Source organism: Rana temporaria, chromosome 11 (genome assembly GCF_905171775.1).
Source record: "Rana temporaria chromosome 11, aRanTem1.1, whole genome shotgun sequence".
Taxonomy (NCBI): Eukaryota; Metazoa; Chordata; class Amphibia; order Anura; family Ranidae; genus Rana; species Rana temporaria.
Genome location: NC_053499.1, coordinates 26,075,989 through 26,100,417, shown reverse-complemented (window position 1 = coordinate 26,100,417; position 24,429 = coordinate 26,075,989). Strand labels below are relative to the sequence as shown.

At 43.9% G+C, this 24,429-nt stretch overlaps 1 protein-coding gene across 3 annotated transcripts in view; it reads right to left on the bottom strand.

Annotated features, from left to right (window-relative positions):
* SPI1 (Spi-1 proto-oncogene) overlaps positions 1–23,692 on the bottom strand; it is a 69,731-nt gene extending 46,039 nt beyond the window's left edge. For 2 of the 3 annotated variants that reach the window (XM_040328240.1, XM_040328241.1), the window contains exons 1-2: positions 23,440–23,692; positions 9,118–9,296 (exon numbers count right to left, since the gene is read on the bottom strand). In XM_040328240.1, the coding sequence (XP_040184174.1) occupies positions 9,118–9,210 (93 nt within the window). In that variant the 5' untranslated portion in view covers positions 9,211–9,296; positions 23,440–23,692. The remainder of the gene's footprint in view (positions 1–9,117; positions 9,297–23,439) is intronic. The other variant, XM_040328242.1, reaches the window with a different exon arrangement.
* Between the last annotated feature and the right edge of the window lie 737 nt (positions 23,693–24,429).

Below are 24,429 nucleotides of genomic sequence, written 5' to 3'. Positions count from 1 at the left end.
CGACAGCCTAACAAGGAACTCGACGAGCAAAACGATGTGTTTCGCCCGTTGAGTTCCTCGGTCGTGTGTACGAGGCTTCAGTGACTCGAGAGCCTTGACTTGCGATAAATCCAAGGTGGGAGTTTTCCATGCTAGCCTGTGTTTCTTTATCTGAGCATCGAGCAATAATTGGGTAGATACTTTTTAACTCAACAGTGTTTGTAATCTCTTACTTACTGAACAGTCTCTCTGTAACTTAGCAGTCTTTGTAAAATGAAAGCTACTTTTCTTAACCTGGAAGGAGTAAAAAGCAAGTTTCAAATTTGGTTATGGGCATAAGGTCTACAGGTTGGGTTGGGTTGAGTTGGGTTGTGGATCTGGACCAGAAGGGTGTGTGTCTGGTTTAGCCAACCCACCTAAATTATTATTAAAAAAATCATTTTGGACTTACATTTTAGGATTATTTTGGGATAGCGGGATATCCTAAAATGTAAGTCCAAAATTATTTTTTTAAATTATAATTTGAGTGGGTTGGCTAAACCAGCCCTTGCCTTCTTGTATATATTGGATACTCCAATGGTGTTTTTTTCACCATATTTCACTTGACTGTTCCTGTGCACCTACAATTTTAAAAGTTCCTGCCTGTCTTTAAGAGCCGGTTCACACGGGGGTGACTCTTCAGGCGACTCAGCCGCCTGACAAGTCGCGTCCCATTCTATTCAATAGAACCAATTCTAATAGGAGCGACGCAAGTCGCTCCGACTTAGAAAAAGGTTCTTGTACGACTTTGGGGGCGACTCAGGGAGACTTGCATTGACTTCTATACAGAAGTCATTTTGCAAGTCGCCCCTGAAGTCGTCTTCAGGACGCCTTGCCCAGTCGCCCCCGAAGTCGTGCCGCCCCAGTGTGAACCGGCTCTAAATGTTCTAGCTCCTCATGTTACATTCTCCATAATATAAAATAAATAAAAAGCCCAACCGGGAAAGTGGGAATCCTTCATAATGCACACAGCAAGTGTGCCGAGCCAAAGAAAGTTCACCAATAATGTCCCCAAGAGAAACCATGAGATGGTTTAACTTTTCAGGATCCAATACCAATACTGAAGTACCAGATTTGGCTAGGCTCGCCTTTTAAAATGTGTTGGTTAAAGATGCAAATTGGGGGCCTGATCTAGGAATAAGTCCTCCTTTACATCATGCCATTTCCTAAAGTATCAGTAATGGAACAAAATTGGGCATGTACTTTTTTGTTTTAGTTTTGATAGAGTAGAAAATAAAACTATTGGGTTATTTTTTGCTGATTGCATACAATTTGGGAAATTTCCCTTCATTTCCTGATTTAGAGATGCCACAGGAAGTAAGAGCTAATGACCCAAAGTGAGGGGAATTCCAATCTTCCCTACTGAAAGATTTCCCCCTTACCTCTTATAATGGGGGCAGCGCTATGTAGGATTTTTCTTCTTTCTCTCTACTTGTATCCCCGTTGGGAAGATTCAGAACAAATAGAGGGGTTAATCTTACCAACGGGGATAGAGGCAGCAACAAAAACTTGACAGAGAGTCTAATCCTTCCACACTTCATCCAAAACCCCCCAAAAATGTTGTCCCTAGAGATACACTTTAACCACTAGGCGTCCGTGCTATAGCCGAATGACGGCTACAGCGCAGACCTGAATTTCCAGGAGGCTGTCAATAGACGTCCTTCCCTTTGCACGCGCCCCCTGCAGGGCGCGCGCGGCACGCTGTAATCACTGAGTCACTGAGACTCAGGTGATCACAGATTCGAGTAAGGGACCGGTCCAGGGCCCCTTATCACGTGATCAGCTGTCAGCCAATGACAGCTGATCACGTGATGTAAACAAAGCTCGGTAATCGGGAAAAAAAAGCCGATCACCGGCTTTTGTCTAAGGGACATCGGTCCCCAGTGGAAGAGGCACATCTGCCTCATCAGTGCTCACCAGTACTGCCTGCCCGTGTCCACAGTGCCGACCAGTGCAAAACAGTGACACATATCAATGCCTACGAGTGCCAGCTATCAATGCCCATCAGTGGTGCTAATCAGTGCCTCATCAGTGCCACCTAGCAGTGCTGCCTATCAGTCTCACCTACCAGTGCTGATCAGTGCCCATCATTGCCAGTCATCAGTGCCCATCACTGCCACCTATCATTGACATCAGTGCCACCTCTCAGTGCCACCTCTCAGTGTCACCTCTCAGTGCCCACCAGTGCCGCCTCTCAGTGCCCACCAGTGCCGCCTATCAGTGCTCACCAGTGCCGCCTTATCGGTGCCCATAAGTGCAGCCCATCGGTGCCCGTCAGTGCAGCCTATCGGTTCCCATCAGTGCAGCCTATCGTTTCCCATCAGTGCAGCCTCATCAGCGTACATCAATGAAGGAGAAAAATTACCCATTTGCAAAATTATATATTTTTAAAAAATTCTGTCTTTTTTTATTTTTTTAACAAAAAATAAAAACTTTAAAGGTGATCAAATACCACCAAAAAAAAGCTCTATTTGTGGGGAAAAATGATAAAAAATTTAATTTGGGTACAGTGTTGTATGACTGGGCAATTGCCATTTAAAAAGTGAGAGCGCTGAAAGCTGAAAATTGGTCTGGGCAGGAGTGGAGTTTAAAGGGGTTGTAAAGGTAAAAAATGTTTTCCCTAAATAGCTTCCTTTACCTTAGTGCAGTCCTCCTTCACTTACCTCTTCCTTCCATTTTGCTTTTAAATGTCCTTATTTCTTCTGAGAAATCCTCACTTCCTGTTCTTCTGTCTGTAACTCCACACAGTAATGTGAGGCTTTCTTCCTGGTGTGGAGAAAGCCTCTTGAGGGGGGAGGGGGCGAGCAGGAGTGTCAGGACGCCCACTAACACACAGCTCCTTTCTCTATCTGCAAAGTAGAGAGTGTCCTGACTTGCCTGCTCGCCCCCTCCCCCCTCAAGAGGCTTTCTCCACACCAGGGAGAAAGCTTTGCATTACTGTGTGGAGTTACAGACAGAAGAACAGGAAGTAAGGATTTCTCAGAAGAAATAAGGACATTTAAAATCAAAATCGAAGGATGAGGTAAGTGAAGGAGGACTGCACTAAGGTAAAGGAAGCTATTTAGGGGGGGGGGGATTCCTTTACAACCCCTTTAACCACTTGCTTACTGGGCACATAAACCCCCTTCGTGCCCAGGCGAAATTTCAGCTTCCGGCACTGCGTCGCTTTAACTGACATTTGCGCGGTCGTGCGACGTGGCTCCCAAACAAAATTGACGTCCTTTTTTCCCCACAAATAGAGCTTTATTTTGGTGGTATTTGATCACCTCTGCGGTTTTTATTTTTTGCGCTATAAACAAAAAAAGAGCGACAATTTAAAAAAAATATATATATTTTTTACTTGTTGCTATAATAAATATCCCAATTTTTTTTAAAAAAAAGTTTTTTTTTCTCAGTTAAGGCCGATACGTATTTTTCGACGTATTTTTGTAAAAAAAAAAAAAATCGCAATAAGCGACTGATTTGCGCAAAGGTTATAGCGCATACAAAATGGGGAACAGAATTATGATTATTTTTTATGATTTTTTTTTTACTAGTAATGGCGGCGATCTGCGATTTTTATTGGGACTGCGATATTGCGGCGGACGTATCGGACACTTTTGACACAAATTTGGAACCATTCACATTTATACAGCGATCAGTGCTATAAAAATGCACTAATTACTGTATAAATGTGACTGGCAGGGAAGGGGTTAACACTAGGGGGTGAGGAAGGGGTTAAATGTATTCCTTGGGTGTGTTCTAACTGTGTGGGGGGAGGGGGGTGACTGGGGGAGGTGACCGATGCTGTGTCCCTATGTACAAGGGACACAGATCGGTCTCCTCTCCTCTGACAGCACGTGGAGCTCTGTGTTTACACACAGAGCTCCACGTCCCTGCTGTGTTACCGACGATCGCGTGTACCCGGCGGACATCGCGGCTGCCAGGTACACGCATCGGCTCTTCAGCGATGCACCGGGACAGTGTTTACCCGCTGCGCGCCCCCCAGAGGCGCGCGCGGGAAATACACTTTAAATGACGTCCAAAGACTCCCACTTGGCACTTGAGAGCCGCGCTGTTGACGTCTTTTGTCAATAGCGCGGGTCTCAAGTGGTTAAGTGCCCAGTAAGAAAGTGGTTAAGCATTTGGTAATGGAATAGGTATCCCAGTTAAGCAGATGCTGCCTGTTTTGACATATACAGGCTAATTTGGAGCATGCAGGAAGATAAAAGAAAGAACAATTTCAGCTAGTGGATGGTTACTGCATGCCATCAAACTGACATTGTACTAATGGAATCTTAGTCTACCACTCTCATAGTAAACCTTAGACACACAATATAATGCAGAAATGAGAAAACAGCTGTCATGTAATTGGCAAAGCTGATAAAGGAAAAACAGAACTATCAGCACATTGTTGTCTCATGTGGAACAAACAAAAATTGTAACGTGTGACCATGTAACATATTTTTATTGCCTACTGTACTGTGAAAACCTTCCTTTCATGGTCAGAGAATGGATTCTTTATTGTACTGCTTACCCATAATTCAATTAAACATTGGCAAACACGGTTTAAAAGGGGGTTTCCATGTTTAATGAGAAACTAGGGTTTAAAGAATATCTCCAGACCAAATGTATTATTTTTTTTTTATTGAGTTGAAAAGGAATACAATCTATAAGGTTTTTAATTCAATTTGCAATGGTGTTGGGGAGATTCCCCCCCCACTTCCTGTCCTGAAGACAACATTATCACTAGCACCAGGCAGTGAGGAGAAATCTCCCCAAGAGATTTATTTAATAAATTAGGGGAAGACTTGTATCTTCAATATCTTTTTATTGTTGTTTATGTCCTTTTGGTGTTGTTTTTTTTTTTACTTTCTGTGCCGTTGACAGCATTGTCATATGGACAGGAAGTAAGGGAAAATATCCTCTAAGGGCCTTTGACAGCAATACAACTCCAGCAAGGCTTTCATCCTTCTATCTTTTTAACCTCCCTGGCGGTATGATTCTGTCTGGAATTACGTACCAAAAGCGGTACAATTATTTTGCAAGGAAATTTTTATACGGTAGGCCTGTAATTCTTAGGAATAACTCATTTAAATCTGACCAAACAAGAGTCTTGTAGGCATCCCGGGTATGATTTAAAAAAAAAAAAAAAAATTATAAATTATAATATAATAAATAATTATAAATAATTATAACAAATAATAATATAATTATAATAAAAATTATTCAATAATGTAATCAACTCAAAATCGCTGAAATTTGCTCAGTTGCAGAATTGTCGCTGTCATTACTTTTATTTTTTTATGACGAATTTCCCCACAAATCGCTATCGCACAATTCTGCAAGTGATTATAATTTATTATCGCTGTTTTCCAGCTGATCTAAAACCATTTTTGACATAAAGGGACACTTTTGGACAATCTACAGTTTGCAGTCAGAAAGAACAGTTTTTATTATATAAAAGTGCATGTGGGGCACTGGGCAGACCACTAGGGACAAGGGGGGGGGTGTGTATTTTTTACATACAGTACTGTAATCTATAAGATTACAGTATACTGTATGTATAGTGTTTGTTTACTTTTTTGAATTTGCGCCGTTCTAGGCCCCCGTGCGTCGTAACGTCGCAGGGAACGGAGATCGGCGGCACACGGGGAGACTGTGAATCGAGCGAGGAGGACCCGCTCGCTCACACAGCGGGGAGGCATCGCAGGATCCAGGGACAAGGTAAGTAACTTGTCTGTGGATGCTGCAAAGGTAAGCCGCGCCGCTGCACACTCTGCACATCCACCCCGAGCGTGACTCGGGGATACCGTTCTTAGCATAAAAAATCCACCCAGAGTCACGCTCGGGTTTACCGCTAAGGGGGTTAAAACTAAGCAAAGCAAACCCATGCTTTGTTCATGCAGGACAGGGTATTCAGGTTGACTTTAAAGGCTCTAAAGCCTAAACATTTTTTTATCCTAATGCATTCCCCGAATTAGGTTAAAAAATGTTTAGGTAGCAGGATTGCCTCCTTATCCTGCCTATTAGGCCGCGTACACACGGTCGGACCAAACCGATGAAAACTGACCTAAGTTCAGTTTCATCGGTCCAAACCGACCGTGTGTACGGCCCATCGGTCTTTGGTCCGTCGGACAAAAATTATAGAACTTGTTTTAAAATCGACCCGATGGCCCGCTGATTTATAGGTCCAAACCGATGGTTAGTACACAAAAGCATCGATTCAAAACCCGCGCATGCTCAGAATCAAGTCGACGCATGCTTGGAAGCATTGAACTTCGTTTTTTTCAGCACGTCGTGTGTTTTACGTCACCGCGTTCTGACCCGATTGGATTTTGAACTGATGGTGTGTACTCACATCAGACCATCAGGCCACTTCAGCGGTGGACCGATGAAAACGGTCCGTCGGACCGTTCTCATTGGATTAGGCCCCTTTCACACTGGGGCGGGAGGAGCGGTGGCGGTATTTTTAGCGGCGATTTACAGTCAGAATTGCGGCGGTATTGGGCCGCTAGCGGTGTGGTTTTACCTCCCGCTAGTGGACAAAAAGGGGTTAATACCACCAGCAATACGCCTCTGCAGAGGCGCATTGCCGGCGGTATAGCCGTGTTTTCCATTGCTTTCAATGGGGAGGAGCAGTGGAGGAGCGATAAACACACCGCTCCAAAGATGCAGCTAGCATTAGGTGACCAGATTTTTAAAATGAAATCCGGGGACATATTTTTTCTTTACTAGTAATGGCAACAATCAGCGACTCTTTGCCCATCGCCGCCCGCCTCACAGCCTCTCAAGTCTTAGGCCCCGTACACACGTCCGAGGAACTCGACGGGCAAAACTCATCGTTTTGCTCGTCGAGTTCTGTGTGAAGCCGCCGAGGATCACGGCGAGCCAACTTTCCTCATTGAACAACGAGGAAATAGAGAACATGTTCTCTATTTGGCTCGACGAGGAACTCGTCGGCTTCCTCGGCCGAAAGTGTACACACGGCCGGGTTTCTCGGCAGAATACAGCTCCGATCGAGTTTCTGGCTGAATTCTGCCGAGAAACTCGGTCGTGTGTACAGGGCCTTACTCTTCGGGCCCCGGCTACTACTGGATGGGAAACGGAGGAAGATCAGGCAAGGAGATAGGCAGGTGGCTGGCCAGGATTTGAGCCAAGGCAGGCAGAAGAACATGCAAGCGTTGTTTTTTTTCATGCCGAAAAATGATCGTGTGTACGCGGCATAACAGTGAAGTGTCAGTAGATTGAAGTCTCAGGGAAGACAACAGTTCTGTTTCGAGGAGCGGAATGCGGCCTGGCCGGTCCGTACACAAATGGGGAGGTTTCCAGGAAGGATGGCATGTCCCGGTGCTTTCTCTACTCATCTGGAAACCTTTCCCTCAAGGTAAGCATTGTCCCTGACAGACGGGTATCCTGTCCCTTTACTGCCACTTGCAAAATGCATGCTAAACCTGGAAGCCAGGGACTTAAATAAACTCTGCCTGACCCAAAAAGGCCATCAGAGTAACATGAGACGCTGCCTCCCTGTGACCGAGGAACTATAGAGTAACTAGGTTCCTCTCCCCTTCCTCCTCCACCTTCATTGCCGCTGCGGAGGAGTGCCCCCTGCTCTGGAGAAAATAGACTGCACCTCTAGACATGCGGTTGAGGGAATGCAACATAACTGCACCTCTAAACATAGGCAAAAGGAATAAACACTGGCTAGACCAGGAAATGTTTTACAAAAAGTCAATCATCCAGGTTTAGTGACCCTGTGCCTACTGTAGCCTTATATTACTCTCAGTGGCGGCCCATCCATAGGGGGCGCCCGGGCGCCACCCCCCCTCCTGTAGTCATAAAAAAAAGAAAAAAAAAAGGGCCCTTTAAGGCTTTTAAAAACTCATTCTGCAGCGCCGCGCAAATAACATACACTCATGCATTGCATGAGTGTATGTTATTGTAGCCAGCCTAGTCAGATAACCGGACATAGGGCGCCGATTATATGAATAAGGACAGCTGGTTGGCTGTGCAGAAGTGCCTATCAGAGCCAGCGGCCCTTCAGCTCCCGGATGTCTTATCCTTGGAACGTAGTGGGCTACGTCCCTTGGATAAGACTGACGGCCGTCTCAGCCAATCAGGTTCACTGATTCTGGTTATCAGTAACCTGATTGGCTGAAGTGTCATCGAGGGCGGCAGAAGACATTGAGGGACCGTGGAAGGAGGATGGCTAACCCCAGAAAGGTAAGTGCCGGACGGGGGGGCAATCTGACTGGCAGCATTTTACAGGGCACAGTGGGGACAATTGATGTGGGCACAGTGGGGACAATTGATGTGGGCACAGTGGGGACAATTGATGTGGGCACAGTGGGGACAATTGATGTTGGCACAGTGGGGACAATTGATGTGGGCACAGTGGGGACAATTGATGTGGGCACAATTAATGTGGGCACAGTGGGGACAATTGATGTGGGCACAGTGGCGACAATTGATGTGTCACAGTGGCGACAATTGATGTGGGCACAGTGGCGACAATTGATGTGGGCACAGTGGCGACAATTGATGTGGGCACAGTGGCGACAATTGATGTGGGCAACGTGGTAAAAATTTATAGCACGGCACGGCACAGTGGCTGCGTTTGATGGCACAGTGGCTGCGTTTGGCATGGCACAGTGGTGACAATTGATGGACACAGTGATGACAATTGATGGCACAGTGGCTGCATTTGATGGCACAGTGGCTGCGTTTGGCATGGCACAGTGGTGACAATTGATGGCACAGTGGCGACAATTGATGGCATGGCACAGTGGCGACAATTGATGGCATGGCACAGTGGCGACAATTGATGGCATGGCACAGTGGCTGCCTTTGATGGGCACAGTGAGGCTGCAATTGTCTTTTTTTTTTTTTTCATTTGTTTGCGCCCCCCCAAAAATTTTGAGCACCAGCCGCTACTGATTACTCTTACTCATTTTTGGTGTGCATTGCATGCATTTTTCAGCATTTTTCTTAAATGCGATTTGTTCATGGATTATGCATCGTAAGGAAGAAACTAAACCCTGAAAAAACTAAATGTCCTCCCACACTGCAAGGGCTAATTGCTTGTTAAGTCTACAGTACAGGAAAAGCAGTTTTACTTACTTGAACCGCCGCTCCCCTGGCAAATGGTGCTCCCCTCTGCTCCAGCAGTGGACTGTCCTTCTGTGTTCTCATGTCCAATGTAGGACTCTTCATCAATCTTGGTAATGTCAGAGGACCTTTGACTGCCAGAGTTCAGGGGAGTATATGCTGCAAGGGCTGCTTTAGTAGTGCAGAAGAGCCTGCGGGAGCAGAGGATCAGGTAAGTAAAACTGCTTGTCCCCTAGGCATAAATGAGGGGTTAACCCTTGCAGTGCAGGAGCAGGTCCACTGCAAGGGGAGGACTCTTAGTTTTCCAAGAGTTCAGCTTTAAATGTACAAAAATTCTAAATTTTCCTTCATTTATTGGGGAAAGGGAAAATACAATGTGCACTTTGCAAGTACAGTTGCATTCATTTCCATTAGAGCTAAAGCTCTGCTTATTTTCATCATCAACCATGTACAGTGGAATCTCGGATTGCGAGTAACGCGGTTAACGAGCGTTTCGTAATACGAGCACTGTATTCAAAAAAATCCTATCTCGGTTTGCTAGTGTTGTCTCGCAAAAACAGCAGGATTCAGGCCAAAGCGGTGTGCAGTACCGCGTTTGGCCTGAGGTGGGGGCGCCGGAAGCCAAGCCGAATGGCGCGGTTCGGAAATGCACGAAAAGGCCTGAGGACAGTTCGGCTGACCTCGGCAAACCTCGGGAACGGAGTCTTTCCGAGATTTGCCTTTTCGGCCATTTCCAAGGCTCTCCGCCCCCCACCTCTGGCCGCATGTGTTATTGCATGACATTGAAGTCAATGCGGAACAAATTATTTTCACTTCCATTGACTTCAATGGGGAAACTCGCTTTGATATGCGAGTACTTGGATTACGAGCATTCTCCTGGAACGGATTATTCTCGTAATCCGAGGTTCCACTGTACAAGCAAAAATGCGTTTTTAGAATTTTCCTTGCACCTGATTGGGTACTCTTTACAAAGCGAAGCTTCATCACATTTACATTTACTAAGGAAAATGAGTGCAACTTTGCCATTAGTAAATCAACCCCATTGCATCCTGTTTTCCTTCACCCACAGCTCAGATCAAACAACATCATTTCAGGTCTCTTAATTCATTTTCACCACTAGTCCAGTTGTATCCCTGGCTTCGGACTAGTCCTGTTTCTTTCACTGTCATAACCTTCAATTATTGTTTTTACATACAGTCGTGTTTTTACATCCCATGCATATTCTTTGATTGCTTTTAGTTTATGCGGCCGCCTTATGGCTGTTGTATATTATACGATTTACTTATTATGATTTCACCTGAACACAATATATATATATATATCATTTTTTTACATACCGTATATACTCGAGTATAAGCCAAGTTTTTTAGCACATTTCTTGTGCTGAAAATGCCCCCCCCCTCGGCTTATACTCGAGTCACCTTTTTGCGCCTGATCTCCCGGACTTTGGGGACCCGGTATCGGGGACTTGGCACACATGTAGCCCCACTCTTCCTCTACAAGTGTGCAAAGTTTGTTGTCCAGGGAGCACCGATTTTTCAAATTCGGGCACCCCTTCCATAGGCTCCCAGGTACCGGCCGGTCGTAGGTCCCCTGGACCGAAACTTGGCACACATGTAGCCCCATTTCTTCTCTACAAGTGTGCAAAGTTTGCTGTCTGGGGGACCTACGACCTACGGCCGGGGAGCACAGATTTTTCAAAGCTGGGCACCCCTTCTATATACTCCCATGTTAAACGTAAGTCTAGTCATGGGCACAGTGAGGAATGGGCACAGTGAGGCATGGGCACAGTGAGGCATGGACACAGTGAGGCATGGACACAGTGAGGCATGGGCATAGTGAGGCATGGGCACAGTGAGGCACAGTGAGGCATGGGCACAGTGAGGCATGGGCACAGTGAGGCAAAATGAGGCACAGTGAGGCTTGCAGATGGACATCCTAGGCTTATACTCGGGCCAATACGTTTTCCCAGTCTTTTGTGGTAAAATTAGGTGCCTCAGCTTATATTCGGGTCGGCTTATACTCGAGTATATACGGTATATTAATATATGCACTATGACCTTTTTTTAATATAATCTTTTTGTTTTATTTATATTCTACAAATAATCTGGTTGGTTTTGTGTAAATTATGTATATAAAGTGTAATTTTTTTGTATAATAGCCCTGAAGAATGGGGAATCGGTTCCCCTAAAACACGTTGGCTCCATGCACACTGAAGCTGATAAAAGCTATAAAAAAAATGCCAGTAGCTTTGCAGGGAGCCTTTCAACGTTTTTTAGCATTTTTGCAATAGCTTTAATCAGCGTTTTTCAGTGTAGCTTTTTTTTTTTTCAATGGATTAAAAAAACGCTGGCACCGGCGTTTTTGAGCGTTTTTAAGCGGTTTTTGGCGTTTTTCAGCATTTTGCGTTTTCAGCGCTATTTCCCGCCAAAAAACTGCACTTTGAACGCAAATTTCGGGCGTTCACAAAAAAGCCAATAAACTCAAAAGCTCATTAACTCTAAAAAACGCCCAGGTGTGCATGGGCAAATAGGCTAACATAGAGTTCAGTTTATGGGCTTTAAAAAAAAAAGCCAAAACGCCAATAAACTGTAGTTTATCAGCTTCAGTGTTCATGGAGCCTTAATCAGGGGTCTCCAACTTTCTAAAAAAAAGGGCCAGTTAAGTATCCTTCAGACTTTAGGGGGGCCGGACTGTGGCCATTGGAAGGTTCTGATGTCTATGGGAAAAACCAATGCCAATGGTGCCAGTGGTGTCAGTGGGAGGAATTGTGCCCCATCATTGGTGTTTTTGGACGCCATTGTTGGCGTCATTGGGAGAAATTTTGCCTCCTAATTGGTATCATTGGGAGAAATTGTGTCCCACTGTTGGTGCCATTGGGAGATATTGTGCGCCATCATTAGTGTCATTGGGAAAAACAATCTGTGCGATGGACAAATATATTATAAAGCATGCATGATTTTAATATTCTCTGGGAGTAAAGACTGTGCTGTGGACAGGGTGACGTGACTGTGTGTAACTGAGCTGTTTTGAGAGCTATTGAATTTCTGTTAATGCAAAGACAGCATCTGTATTTCCTGCAGTATTAGAATCTGGTATTCCCCCGTCCATCTCAGCATTAGAAATTTATGAAAAAACGATCAGTGTCCAACCACAATTCAGACTTGGTAATGACTGAGGGCTTGTTCTCACATAGTGCGGTGAGTGGCGTTTTTTCCACACTGGCTAAACACCACCACTAGGGCACATAGAGACACGCCAGTATCTGTGGGGCAGTATTCTGCCCCATTGTTGAACACCCACCTGGTTTGTAAAACTTTTAGGATACTCTGTCTGCCACTAACATGCATCAGCGGGAGCTTCTTGTGTTCTGTATGGCACATGCCCATCGATCTAACTCTTTATATCTTTATTAAAATGACCCAATGGGGTTGATTTGCTAAAATTAGAGAGAGTAAAATCTGGTGCAGCAGTGCATGGTAGCCAATCGGATTCTAACTTCAGCTCGCTCAATAAAAGCAGATCTTCAGCCTCCCAAATTTGATCCTGCCTCTCCACCCCGCCTCCCATCCTCTGCAGGATTAGGGCTTTTTTTTATGTTTAACTTTTTATTTTTAACCACTTAAAGCGGATGTCCGCTGAAAAAATAAATATTAAAAGCCAGCAGCTACAAATACTGCGGCTGCTGACTTTTAATATTAGGACACTTACCTGTCCTGGAGTCCAGCGCCGTCCGCAGCAGAGGACGAGCGATCGCTTGTCACTCTGCTGCTCCCCCCGCCATCCTCGGTGAGGGAACCAGGAAGTGAAGCGCTCCGGCTTCACTGCCCGGTTCCCTACGGCGCATTCGCGCGAGTCGCGCTACGCCTGCCGGTTGGCTCCCGCTGTGTACTGGGAGCCGAGTGTTGCCAAAACACAACGGGGGGGGATGCGGGAGGTGACGTCATGCCCGCAGTCTGCCCGAGACTGTGTGGCCGGAAGTGGGTGCAAATACCTGTCTTTAGACAAGTATCTAAACCTGAACCTGAAAGGTGTCAAATGTGACACCGGAGGGGGGAGGGTTCCGATCAGCGGGAGTTCCACTTTAGGGTGGAGCTCCGCTTTAAGGACCAAGCCTCTTTCTGATTTGTTGTTTACACGTTAAAAACTGTTTGTTTTTCTAGAAAATTACTTAAATCCCCCAAACAATATAGATTTTTTTCCTAACACCCTGAAGAATAAAATGGAGGTCATTGCAATACTTGGTCACAACGTATTTGAGCTGCAGTCTTACAAGCGCACTTTTTTGGGGAAAAAATACACTTTTTTAAATAAAAAAATAAGACAACAGTAAAGTTAGCCCAATTTTTTTTTATATTGTGAAAGATAATGCTATGCCGAGTAAACTGATACCCAACATGTCACGATTCAAAATTGCGCCCGCTCGTGGAATGGCGACAAACTTTTACCCTTCAAAATCTCCATAGGCAACATTTAAAAAATTCTACAGGTTGTATGTTTTGGGTTGCAGAGGAGGTCTAGGGCTAGAATTATTGCTCTTGCTCTACCGATTGCGGCGATAACTCGCATGTGTGGTTTGAATACCGTTTTCATATGTGAGCGCGTTTAAAAAAAAAAATCTCATTTATTTTACCTTTTTCTTTTAGTTTTTTACACAGTTTTTTCTAAAAAAAAATATGTGTCACTTTTATTCCTCTTACAAGGAATGTAAACATCCCTTGTAATAGAAAACAAGCATGACAGGACCTCTTAAATATGAGATCTGGGGTCAAAAAGACCTCACATCTCATATTTACACTAAAATGCAATAAAAAAAATGTCCCTTTCAGAGCTATGGGCGGGAGTGACGCCGCTTCTGCCCTGCTATGGTATAGAGACGGGTGGAGGCCATCTTCCCCTCACTTGTCTCCATACCCAGCCATTAGAAGGACCCGATCGCCTCTGCCACTGCCGACGGTGGGGACGGGAGAGCGCCGATAAAAGTGATTGCGCGGCGAATCCGCCGCAGAGACCACTAATATCGGAAACCGGACCGCCCGCTGAAGAGGAGGATATCTAGGTTATGGCAGCTAGCTGGTGCTATAACAAATATATCCCTCTTCAAACAGCCAACATATATCGGCCTGCGGCGGTCCGGAAGTGGTAAATAGAATGTCCACCCCCACATGAACATTACTTGAACATACAATTGCGCGGTCATGCTACACTGTACCCAAACTAAATTTTTATCATTTTGTACCCACAAATAGAGCTTTCTTTTGGTGGTATTTGATCACCTCTGAGATATTTATTTTCTGCAAAAAAAATTAAAAAATGACCGAAAATTTAGAAAAAAAAACGTATTTTTTTTGTTTCTGTTATAAAACATTGTAAATAAGTACGTTTTCTCCTTCACTGATGGGCACTGATGGTACTGCACTGACGGGCACTGATAAGGTGGCACTGATAGGCACCGATGAGGTGGCACTGATGTGGTGGCATTGATGGGCACTAATATGCGGCACTAATGGGCGGCACGGATGGGCACTGATAGGCGGCACGGATAGGCGGCATGGATGGGCTTGGATAGGCGGCACGGATGGGCACAGTAAGGTGGCACAGATGAGCACAGATAGGCAGCACGGATGGGCACAGATCGGCGGCATGGATGGGCAGTGATAGGCGGCATGGATGGGCAGTGATAGGCGGCATGGATGGGCACTGATAGGCGGCACGGATGGGCATAGATGGGCACTATCGTATGTGTTGTACTAATGGATGCCAATCAGTGCCAAACAATGCCTGCCAATCAGTGATGCCCATTGTGGGCACTGATTGGCATCCATTGCGGCACTGATTGGCATCCATTTTTTGTGTCCTTCTCATCCCTGGTGGTCTAGGGTGGCATACCTTTTTTATTTTTTTTGCATCCCTGGTGGTCTGGTGGCATCCCTGGTGGTCCAGTGGGCATCCTCGGGGGGGCTGTGCTGATAATCGATCAGCACAAACCCCCCCTGTCACAGGAGCAGCTGATCGGCTCTCCTCTACTCGCGTCTGACAGACGCGAGTGAGGAAAAGCGGATTACCGGCTTTTCCTATTTACATTGTGATCAGCTGTGATTGGACGCGGCTGATCACGTGGTAAAGAGTCTCCGTGAGAGACTCTTTACCTTGATCGGTGTTGCGGGGTGTCAGACTGACACCCTGCAACAACGATCGCCGCGATGCGCGCGCCCCCGGGGGTGCGCAGCGGCTCAAAATCCTGAGGACGTCATATGACGTCCAGTCAGGATTCTACAACCACTTTGCCGACGTCAATATGTCATTGGCGGGCGGCAAGTGGTTAAATAGCGCTTTTAGCTTGTGGCATTCAGAAACAGTTTAGTCTTGCTATAAGGTGGTTTGATGCGTTTTTTTGCATCTTTATATGTTTTACATTATTATTTTTTTCCAGTCTGTCTACTTTTAGTCACTTTATCATGACAACTCTTTATGTCAAAAATATAACCTCAAAATTGGGCAGAGGGCAACAAGGCACAGAACAGTTATTTAGCTGATCTCTATGCACACCTCTGTCCTATGTACTTCTAGTTTTACATTAGTGATCACCAATACCAGCTACATATAAAATTAGTATAACAGCAAAGGTGTCAAAAACACATGTCTAGAAGCACTAATGTAACGCCAAGGTTTAGACTACACAGGATGGGTGTATACTGTATACACCATAGAAATGTGTGAAATGTGTTGTAACCTCTCAGGACATACAGTAACCTCAATGCCGGCTTTTATTATAACATCTGCTGGTAAAGTTCCATATTAAACGACATTCAAATGTCATCATTTTCTGACGCAAGCTTGAATTTGATTGGTTCCTGTGAGCCCATTCAGGCAATTGTTATAGAAGTCATTTTAAAATCACCCCCAAAGCACAAGTTCATCTTATTGTTATTCTTAAGTAGCTTCTGGGCATGCGCGGATGAAAAAACGTCGTTTAAACGACGTTTTTGCTACACACGGTCAATTTCTGTGAAGTAAAAGTTGACGTTTTGAAAAACGACACATAAAATTGAAGCATGCTTCAATTTTTTTTGGTCGTTTTTTAGAAGACATAAAACGACGTTTTCCCCCACACATGGTCAATTAAAGTGACGTTTTTAAAAACGTCATTTTTTTTCATCACATAAAACGACCGTGTGTACGCGGCATTATAGTTGGGCTCTTGAAGTATCTATTGCGGTTATTTACTAAAAATGGAGAGTGCAAAAGCTGGTGCAGCTCCGCATAGAAACCAATCGGCTTCCAGCTTGTTTGTCAAAGCTTTATTGAACAAGTTGAAGTTAGGAGCATTTTGCAAAGTGCAGTTGCTCCAGAGCTTAGAAAATGAGCAGAAGCCAGGGGCGGACTGACCATTCGGAAACCCGGGCACTGCCCGAGGGCCCCATGCCACTAGGGGGCCCCATCAGGGTTGCCAGCCTCAGTAAAACCAGGGATAGTATGTAAAAATCTGTGTTTTAAAAAAAAAAATCCCAAGATTAAAGCTGCCCCGCCTCTCCAGTACCTTTTTAGTGTGTGTGTATGTGTATTCTGTGTGTATGTAATCTGTGGCCCAGATTCTCAAAGGGTTTACGACGGCGCAACGCAATGTGCGCCGTCGTAAGTCCTAATCTGGGCCGTCGTATCTATGCGACTGATTCTTAGAATCAGTTACGCATAGATAACCATTAGATCCGACAGGCGTAAGGCTCTTACGCTGTCGGATCTTAAATGCAATTTTTTTTTGTCGCCGCTAGGTGTCGCCTCCGTCGTTTTCCCCTGACCGAGTATGCAAATTAGCAAAATACGCGAATTCCCGAACGTACGACCGGCCGACGCAGTGAAGATACGACGTTTACGTAAGATTTGCGACTCGTAAAGTTGCCCCTGCTATATGAGGGACAACCAATGTTAAGTATGGCCGTTGTTCCCGCGTCAAAATTAAAAAATTTACGTTGTTTGCGTAAGTCGTCCGTGAATGGGGCTGGACGCCATTTACGTTAACGTCGAAACCAATGACGTCCTTGCGACGTCATTTAGCGCAATGCACGTCGGAAAATTTTAGGGACGGCGCATGCGCAGTACATTCGGCGCGGGAACGCTCCTAATTTAAATGATCCACGCCCCCTTACCCGGATCATTTTAATTAGGCGGGCTTGCGCCGGAGGATTTACGCTACGCCGCCGCAACTTTACAGGCAAGTGCTTTGTGAATCAAGCACTTGCCTGCATTTTTAAGCCAGTCTACGAGAATCTGGCCCTGTGTGTCTGTGTATACTGTGTGGCCCCATAATCTATTGCCTGGGGGCCCCATAATCTCCTGTTGCCCGGGGGCCCCATGAGTTGTCAGTCCGCCCCTGGCAGAAGCTCTGCTGACTTCTATCATCCAATCATGTACAAGCAAAAAAAATTTTTTTTTACCTTGCACATGATTGGGTATTCTTTGCAAAGTGAAGCTTCATCTCATTCACTAAGCTCTGGAGCAACTGTACAGTCTATTTCCTATTAGTAAATCAACCCCTAATTGTCTACAAAGTACAGCTGCAGCAGATTTTTCAATCTCCAGCTTTATTAAATAAGCCCCTTAGGGCTCTTTCACACAGGCGGCCCGTTCAGGTCTGCCTGCCAGTTTTTTAGGTGGACCTGAACGGGCGCTGCGTAGGCATGTGCAATTTTTTAAGTTACGAATACGTTTTCCGTCAATTTTCGTTATTTTAGTTGATTCGTTAACATACGAATGAACGAATGGTTTAGCGCAATTGATAACGAATAACGATATTTTCAAAATAACGAATATGAAAAACAACGAAGATACGAAAGATGAAAGAAACGAAAACATAGAAACAACGAAAATACCGAACCCAAAAAAAAAAATAATTACGAAAAACAAAATGAACGAAAATGCAAACTTACTAATATTCGAAGACCGAAAAGAAAACGAAATGCCGAACAAAGACTAAAAAACGAAAATCAAAACTAACGAAAAATAAATTACGAATCTTCGGAAAACTGAAATGAAAACAACGAAAATACGAAATAATGTAAATTAGCTTTCGTTAGTACTGAAATATTTCTGGACATTGACCAATAGCCACTGAGCGCTGTCCCTTTCCTCTGAAGAGGTTTGTTCCTTCCCCCAATGAGCTTCTTTCTCATTACCTCCTGGCTCATTGTGTCTTTTTCTGTGTTAGACTGCAGTGCATCTAATTTCTAGATTTGTATTTGTAATATCTGACATATTTTAGTTTTCTTCTACGTCAGACTTCATTCTAGACAGGGTGTGTGTGCTAACTAAGACAGTCAAGTCAATCACAGTAAAATCCGAATTACAAAATTACGACGAGTAGTGTGTCGAATAAACGTAAAATGTATTCTAACAGAATTACGAATGCAATAAAATCTACAAAAGTACGTTTTTACAATCAAAGGAAATTAGACACGAAAATACGAATGATCATAAAGCAACGAAAATATATTTCTTTACGAAAATACGAATGCGGCATGATGGAAAATATAATGTAAATACGAATAACAAAACAACGAAAATTAAACTAACGTAAAAACGAAGGAACGAATAAAATCATTTTAAAAATACGAACGCGGCAGAATACAAAATATAACGAAAATACGAATCTCGATTCAACGAAAAATAAACTAACAGAAAAAAACGGAAACGGAAAAAAGAGTGTTACGAAAATACTAAAGAGTACGAATACGATAACTAACGTCTTACGAAATTGCGACTCGTTACGAATCACGATAAACGAACAGAAACGAAACAGAAATAAACAAACATTTTTGCTGTGCACATGTCTAGCGCTGTGTGCTCCTCTATAGAGCCGCGGATGTCAGCGGTGTCATGCCCGCTGACATCCAACCCGCCAAAGTGTGACGGAGGAAAAACCTACTTTTCCATCCGTCTGGCGGATCGGATCGGATGAACACGGACAGACGGTCCGTGTTCATCCGATCCCCCCATAGGGGAGAGCGGAGAAAAGACCGGGCGGTCGCTGCACAGTGTGCGGGGACCGCCCTGTCATCCGCCGGCTCAGCGGGGATCAACGGAGCGATCCCCGCTGAGCAAGCGGAGGTTCACGGGGCGGATCATTACTGTCGGACGGCGCATGCGCATTACTTCGGGGCGGGAACGCGCCTAATTTAAATGCTCCATGCCCCCTACCCGGCTCATTTGAATTAGGCGGGCTTGCGCCGGGGGATTTACGCTACGCCGCCACAACTTTACAGGCAAGTTCTTTGTGAATAAAGCACTTGCCTGTAAAACTTGCGGCGGCGTAACGTAAAGCAGATACGTTACGCCCGCACAGTTTTACGCCCAGATACGAGAATCTAGGCCAGGGTGCGTGTTATACGCCAATAAATATGGTAGATAGATAGATAGATAGATAGATAGATATAGAGATAGATAGATAGATAGATAGATAGATAGATAGATAGATAGATAGATAGATAGATAGATAGATAGATAGATAGATAGATATAGAGATAGATAGATAGATAGATAGATAGTTTATTTTTCGTTGAATCGAGATTCGTATTTTCGTTATATTTTGTATTCTGCCGCGTTCGTATTTTTAAAATGATTTTATTCGTTCCTTCGTTTTTACGTTAGTTTAATTTTCGTTGTTTTGTTATTCGTATTTATATTATATTTTCCATCATGCCGCATTCGTATTTTCGTAAAGAAATATATTTTCGTTGCTTTATGATCATTCGTATTTTCATGTCTAATTTCCTTTGATTGTAAAAACGTACTTTTGTAGATTTTATTGCATTCGTAATTCTGTTAGAATACATTTTACGTTTATTCGACACACTACTCGTCGTAATTTTGTAATTCGGATTTTACTGTGATTGACTTGACTGTCTTACTTAGCACACACACCCTGTCTAGAATGAAGTCTGACGTAGAAGAAAACTAAAATATGTCAGATATTACAAATACAAATCTAGAAAGTAGATGCACTGCAGTCTAACACAGAAAAAGACACAATGAGCCAGGAGGTAATGAGAAAGAAGCTCATTGGGGGAAGGAACAAACCTCTTCAGAGGAAAGGGACAGCGCTCAGTGGCTATTGGTCAGAAATATTTCAGTACTAACGAAAGCTAATTTACATTATTTTGTATTTTCGTTGTTTTCATTTCAGTTTTCCGAAGATCCGTAATTTATTTTTCGTTAGTTTTGATTTTCGTTTTTTAGTCTTTGTTCGGCATTTCGTTTTCTTTTCGGTCTTCGAATATTAGTAAGTTTGCATTTTCGTTCATTTTGTTTTTCGTAATTATTTTTTTTTTTTGGGTTCGGTATTTTCGTTGTTTCTATGTTTTCGTTTCTTTCTTCTTTCGTATCTTCGTTGTTTTCCATATTCGTTATTTTGAAAATATCGTTATTCGTTATCAATTGCGCTAAACCATTCGTTCATTCGTATGTTAACGAATCAACTAAAATAACGAAAAATGACGGAAAACGTATTCGTAACTTAAAAAATTGCACATGCCTATTCAGCACTGTAAGTTCCTTTTTATTAATGCCATGCTCACACAAGCAGTTATTATAACTCGGGTTTTCTTCTCTATACTGTACAAGGAACAATGCAAAGTGCAGTAAAGTGAATTGTGACCGGTCTCTATAGGTTCCTGACCATACCACCATATTTGCTATCTCTTAAAACAACTCCCACACAGAAGATTCCTTTGGAGCAATTTGTTACTGTGGAGCTATTGTAGACCCATAGGGGTTGATTTACTAAAGGAAATAGACTGTGGACTTTGCAAGTGCAGTTGCACCCTGCAAGGGCATTTGTTCCAAAGCGTAGTAAATAAGGTGAAGCTCTACTGACTTTCACCATCCAATCATGTGCAAGCAAAAATGCTGTTTTTAGTTTTGTTTTGTTTTTTCCTTGCATGTGATCGGGGATTCGTTGCAAAGTAAAGCTTCATCTCATTTACTAAACTCTGGAGCAAATGCCCTTAGCAACAGCAATTGCAAAGTGCATAGTCCATTTACCATTAGTAAATAAACCCCATTGCATCCTAAAAGGATAACTTTTTTTTTTCTCATCTGATCACTATTTTTTTGCAAGCTTTAAAAATATATTCAAATGTTGAGACATCCATATTTTCTATTTCTCAACATATACCGTATTTATCGGCGTATACTGCGCACTTTTTTTCCCCTTAAAATAAGTGGGTGCGCGATATACGCTGATACCCGCTTCCCGCGCTCAGTTTGAAAGCCTCCACCGACATATACCGAGCGCAGTACACTCGGGTACATTCGGCCAGGCTTGGTCACGCTCTGTGACGTTTATGCGTGAGAAGCCGAGCGTGGCCGAGCGTGCCAGAGTGTACTGCGCTCGGTATATGTCGGCGGAGGCGTTCAAACTGAGCGCGGGAAGCAGGGATTCGACTCGGAAACAGCGCGGGAGAAGCCGGGAGGACACCACTGAGGCCGCAGACGGACGCCGCACCGGACAAGGCCGCCGATGGACGCCGGGCAAGACACCAAAACTGTAAGTAATAAAATGTTTTTTTACAGGAAATTCGGGTCTACATTAGGGGTGCGCGCTATACGCCGGAGCGCGCAATACCCAGATAAATACGGTAACTTATTGTTTGTTATGGACACAGTGGGGGTTATTTACTAAAACTGGAGGGTACAACATCTGGTGCAGCTCTGGATAGAAAGCAATCAGCGTCCAGGTTTTATTGTCAAAGCTTAAAGGGGTTGTAAAGTGTTTAATTTTTTTTTTTTAAATAACAAACATGTTATACTTACCTCCACTGTGCAGCTCGTTTTGCACAGAGTGGCCCCGATCCGTGTCTTCTGGGGTCCCTCGGCGGCTGTCTAGGCTCCTCCCCGCAAGAACTCAACACCTTCATGCGAGCTTGCATGGTGTTGAGTTTCTTTTTTTTTTACAAAGGGGTTAATTTTGCAAAAACTTAATAAAAGAAAACAAGAAGCACTGCAGCCAGTTTCCTTGTTGAATTTGAAGTACAGTAAAACCTTGGATTGTGTGGGCATAATTTTTTCCAGAAACATGCTTGTAATCCAAAGCACTTGTATATCAAAACAAATTTCCCCATAAGAAATAATGGAAACTCAAATGATTCGTTCCACAACCATTTCTTCATTGGTCTTTCAGTTTATTGTCCATATAAAAAGATTATAGCAATGTGATAGGTTGTGTAACCATAAAATGTCCATCCACAAATGGAAACCTCCACAAGGGAATTAGAAGCAAAATCCAGCAGGAGTATAAAAGAGAGGAGAGGCGACTCTCAAGCAATATATTACTAAGAGCCGGTTCACACTGGGGCGGCACGACATCGGGGGCGACTCGGCAAGGCGTCCTGAAGACGACTTCAGAGGCGACTTGCAAAATTACCTCTGTATAGAAGTCAATGCAGGTCGCCCCAAGCCGCCCCCGAAGTCGTACAAGAACCTTTTTCTAAGTCGGAGCGACTTGCATCGCTCCTATTAGAACGGTTCTATTGAATACAATGGGACGCGACTTTTCAGGCGGCTGAGTCGCCTGACGAGTCGCCCCAGTGTGAACCGGCTCTAAATGTTGTACCTTCATTAAATGTAATCATATTGCTACACTTAGAGGCACCTCTCTTCTCTTTTACACTCAATTGTAAAATGACGCTACTCTTATATCAAGAAATCGCTTGTATATCAAACTATTGAAAAGTTTTGCTTGTCTAGCAAAACACTCTCAAACCAAGTTACTCTCAAACCAAGGTTTTATTGTATATTAATTCTAAAATAGTTGCAACAATTACCTTGGCAACCCAATAAAATGTAAAAAACAGGGATTTCAAACGTTGATGCTCAATGCTTAAATTCAGCCTCCTGGTCTCTCCTATACCATCTACCAAGCAGGCATGCTTTTTAAACACACATGTTCCCCAAAAGATATGACAAACACAAAATTATAAAAAGGTATTGGTTTGTACTGAATCTTAATTTGTTTACTTTACACCAAATTTCTTTTGCTCTAAAATAGCACAGTATACGTATACAAAGACGCACATACCAGCTGTGACTAGAAGGCTTCAGTAACGTATGGCCGCACCCAGTTCTAAATTATTTGGGGCTATTGGGTAAAGATGTGCAAAAATGAATCAGAATGTGCAAAATACAACAAATCAGAAAGCAGAATTTTGTTTGGTCCCCATAGATTTGCACTTTCTTTGTGCATCGCCACTGTGCTTCTTGAGCCTGTTTGTGTTCCAATCCCATTTTTGTAAGAGAAGTTAGACGCACATCATCATGACCCAAACAAAAAATTTAACTTACCATAGAGATAAGAGTGAACCCTTCCATTCTTTCAACCTGCAGCATCCAAAAATCCAGGAGCCCACACCTTGGCTCCCAGCACCCCGAAAACTCAAGGATAGGCAGACAGAGGAGAGAGGTGCCACCTGCGAACTTCCCCTACGGGTGGATGCGATCAGACAGGGTGCACACAAGCTGTGACCGGCCCTGATAATGAAGTTTTCCTTTTTCTGCACCAGTTCCCTTTTCCTACAGCACAGCACTGTTGGTCACAAATATACGTGATTTCATTGCATCAATCTTCTAGACACGTCACAGGAAACATGTCCATTTGGTCAATAGATTACGCCTACTGTATATGGTAGAGCTATACCAGGCTGAACTAATATGGATTAAAAACACTATAGACAGCTTTTACATAAAACATGCTGGCAATACCCTTTGAAAAGCCCAACTCTAGCCAAAATGTTTATAGTATTAAAAAAAATAGAGCCTACATCAGGTATTTATTGCAGTCTGTGTATCTGCTGAGGAGATTCGCCCTCACTTCCTGTGAGGAAACAAAATGGTGGGAAATGATGGGAAATCTCTCTGTACACATAGTAGTAGCGTTGGAACAATTACAATGTCTGACAATATGTTTATTGCTGTCTGTGCTGGTGATAACCACACCCCCTGTTTCTTGTTTTTGTTGTCATCAGTATAATTTTCGCTGCTGAAAAATAATTACTACCATCCAGAGCACTGTGCAGCCTTTACAGGCCTCCCAAGTCCCGACCGTCCAGAGACTAGAGCACTGTGTGCAGCATTACAGGCCTTCTCAGATGACCGTCCAAAGACTAGAGCACTGTGTGCAGCATTACAGACCTCCACAGACGACCGTCCAGAGACTAGAGCACTGTGTGCAGCATTATAGGCCTCCTCAGATGACCGTCCAGAGACTAGAGCACTGTGTGCAGCATTATAGGCCTCCTCAGATGACCGTCCAGAGACTAGAGCACTGTGTGCAGC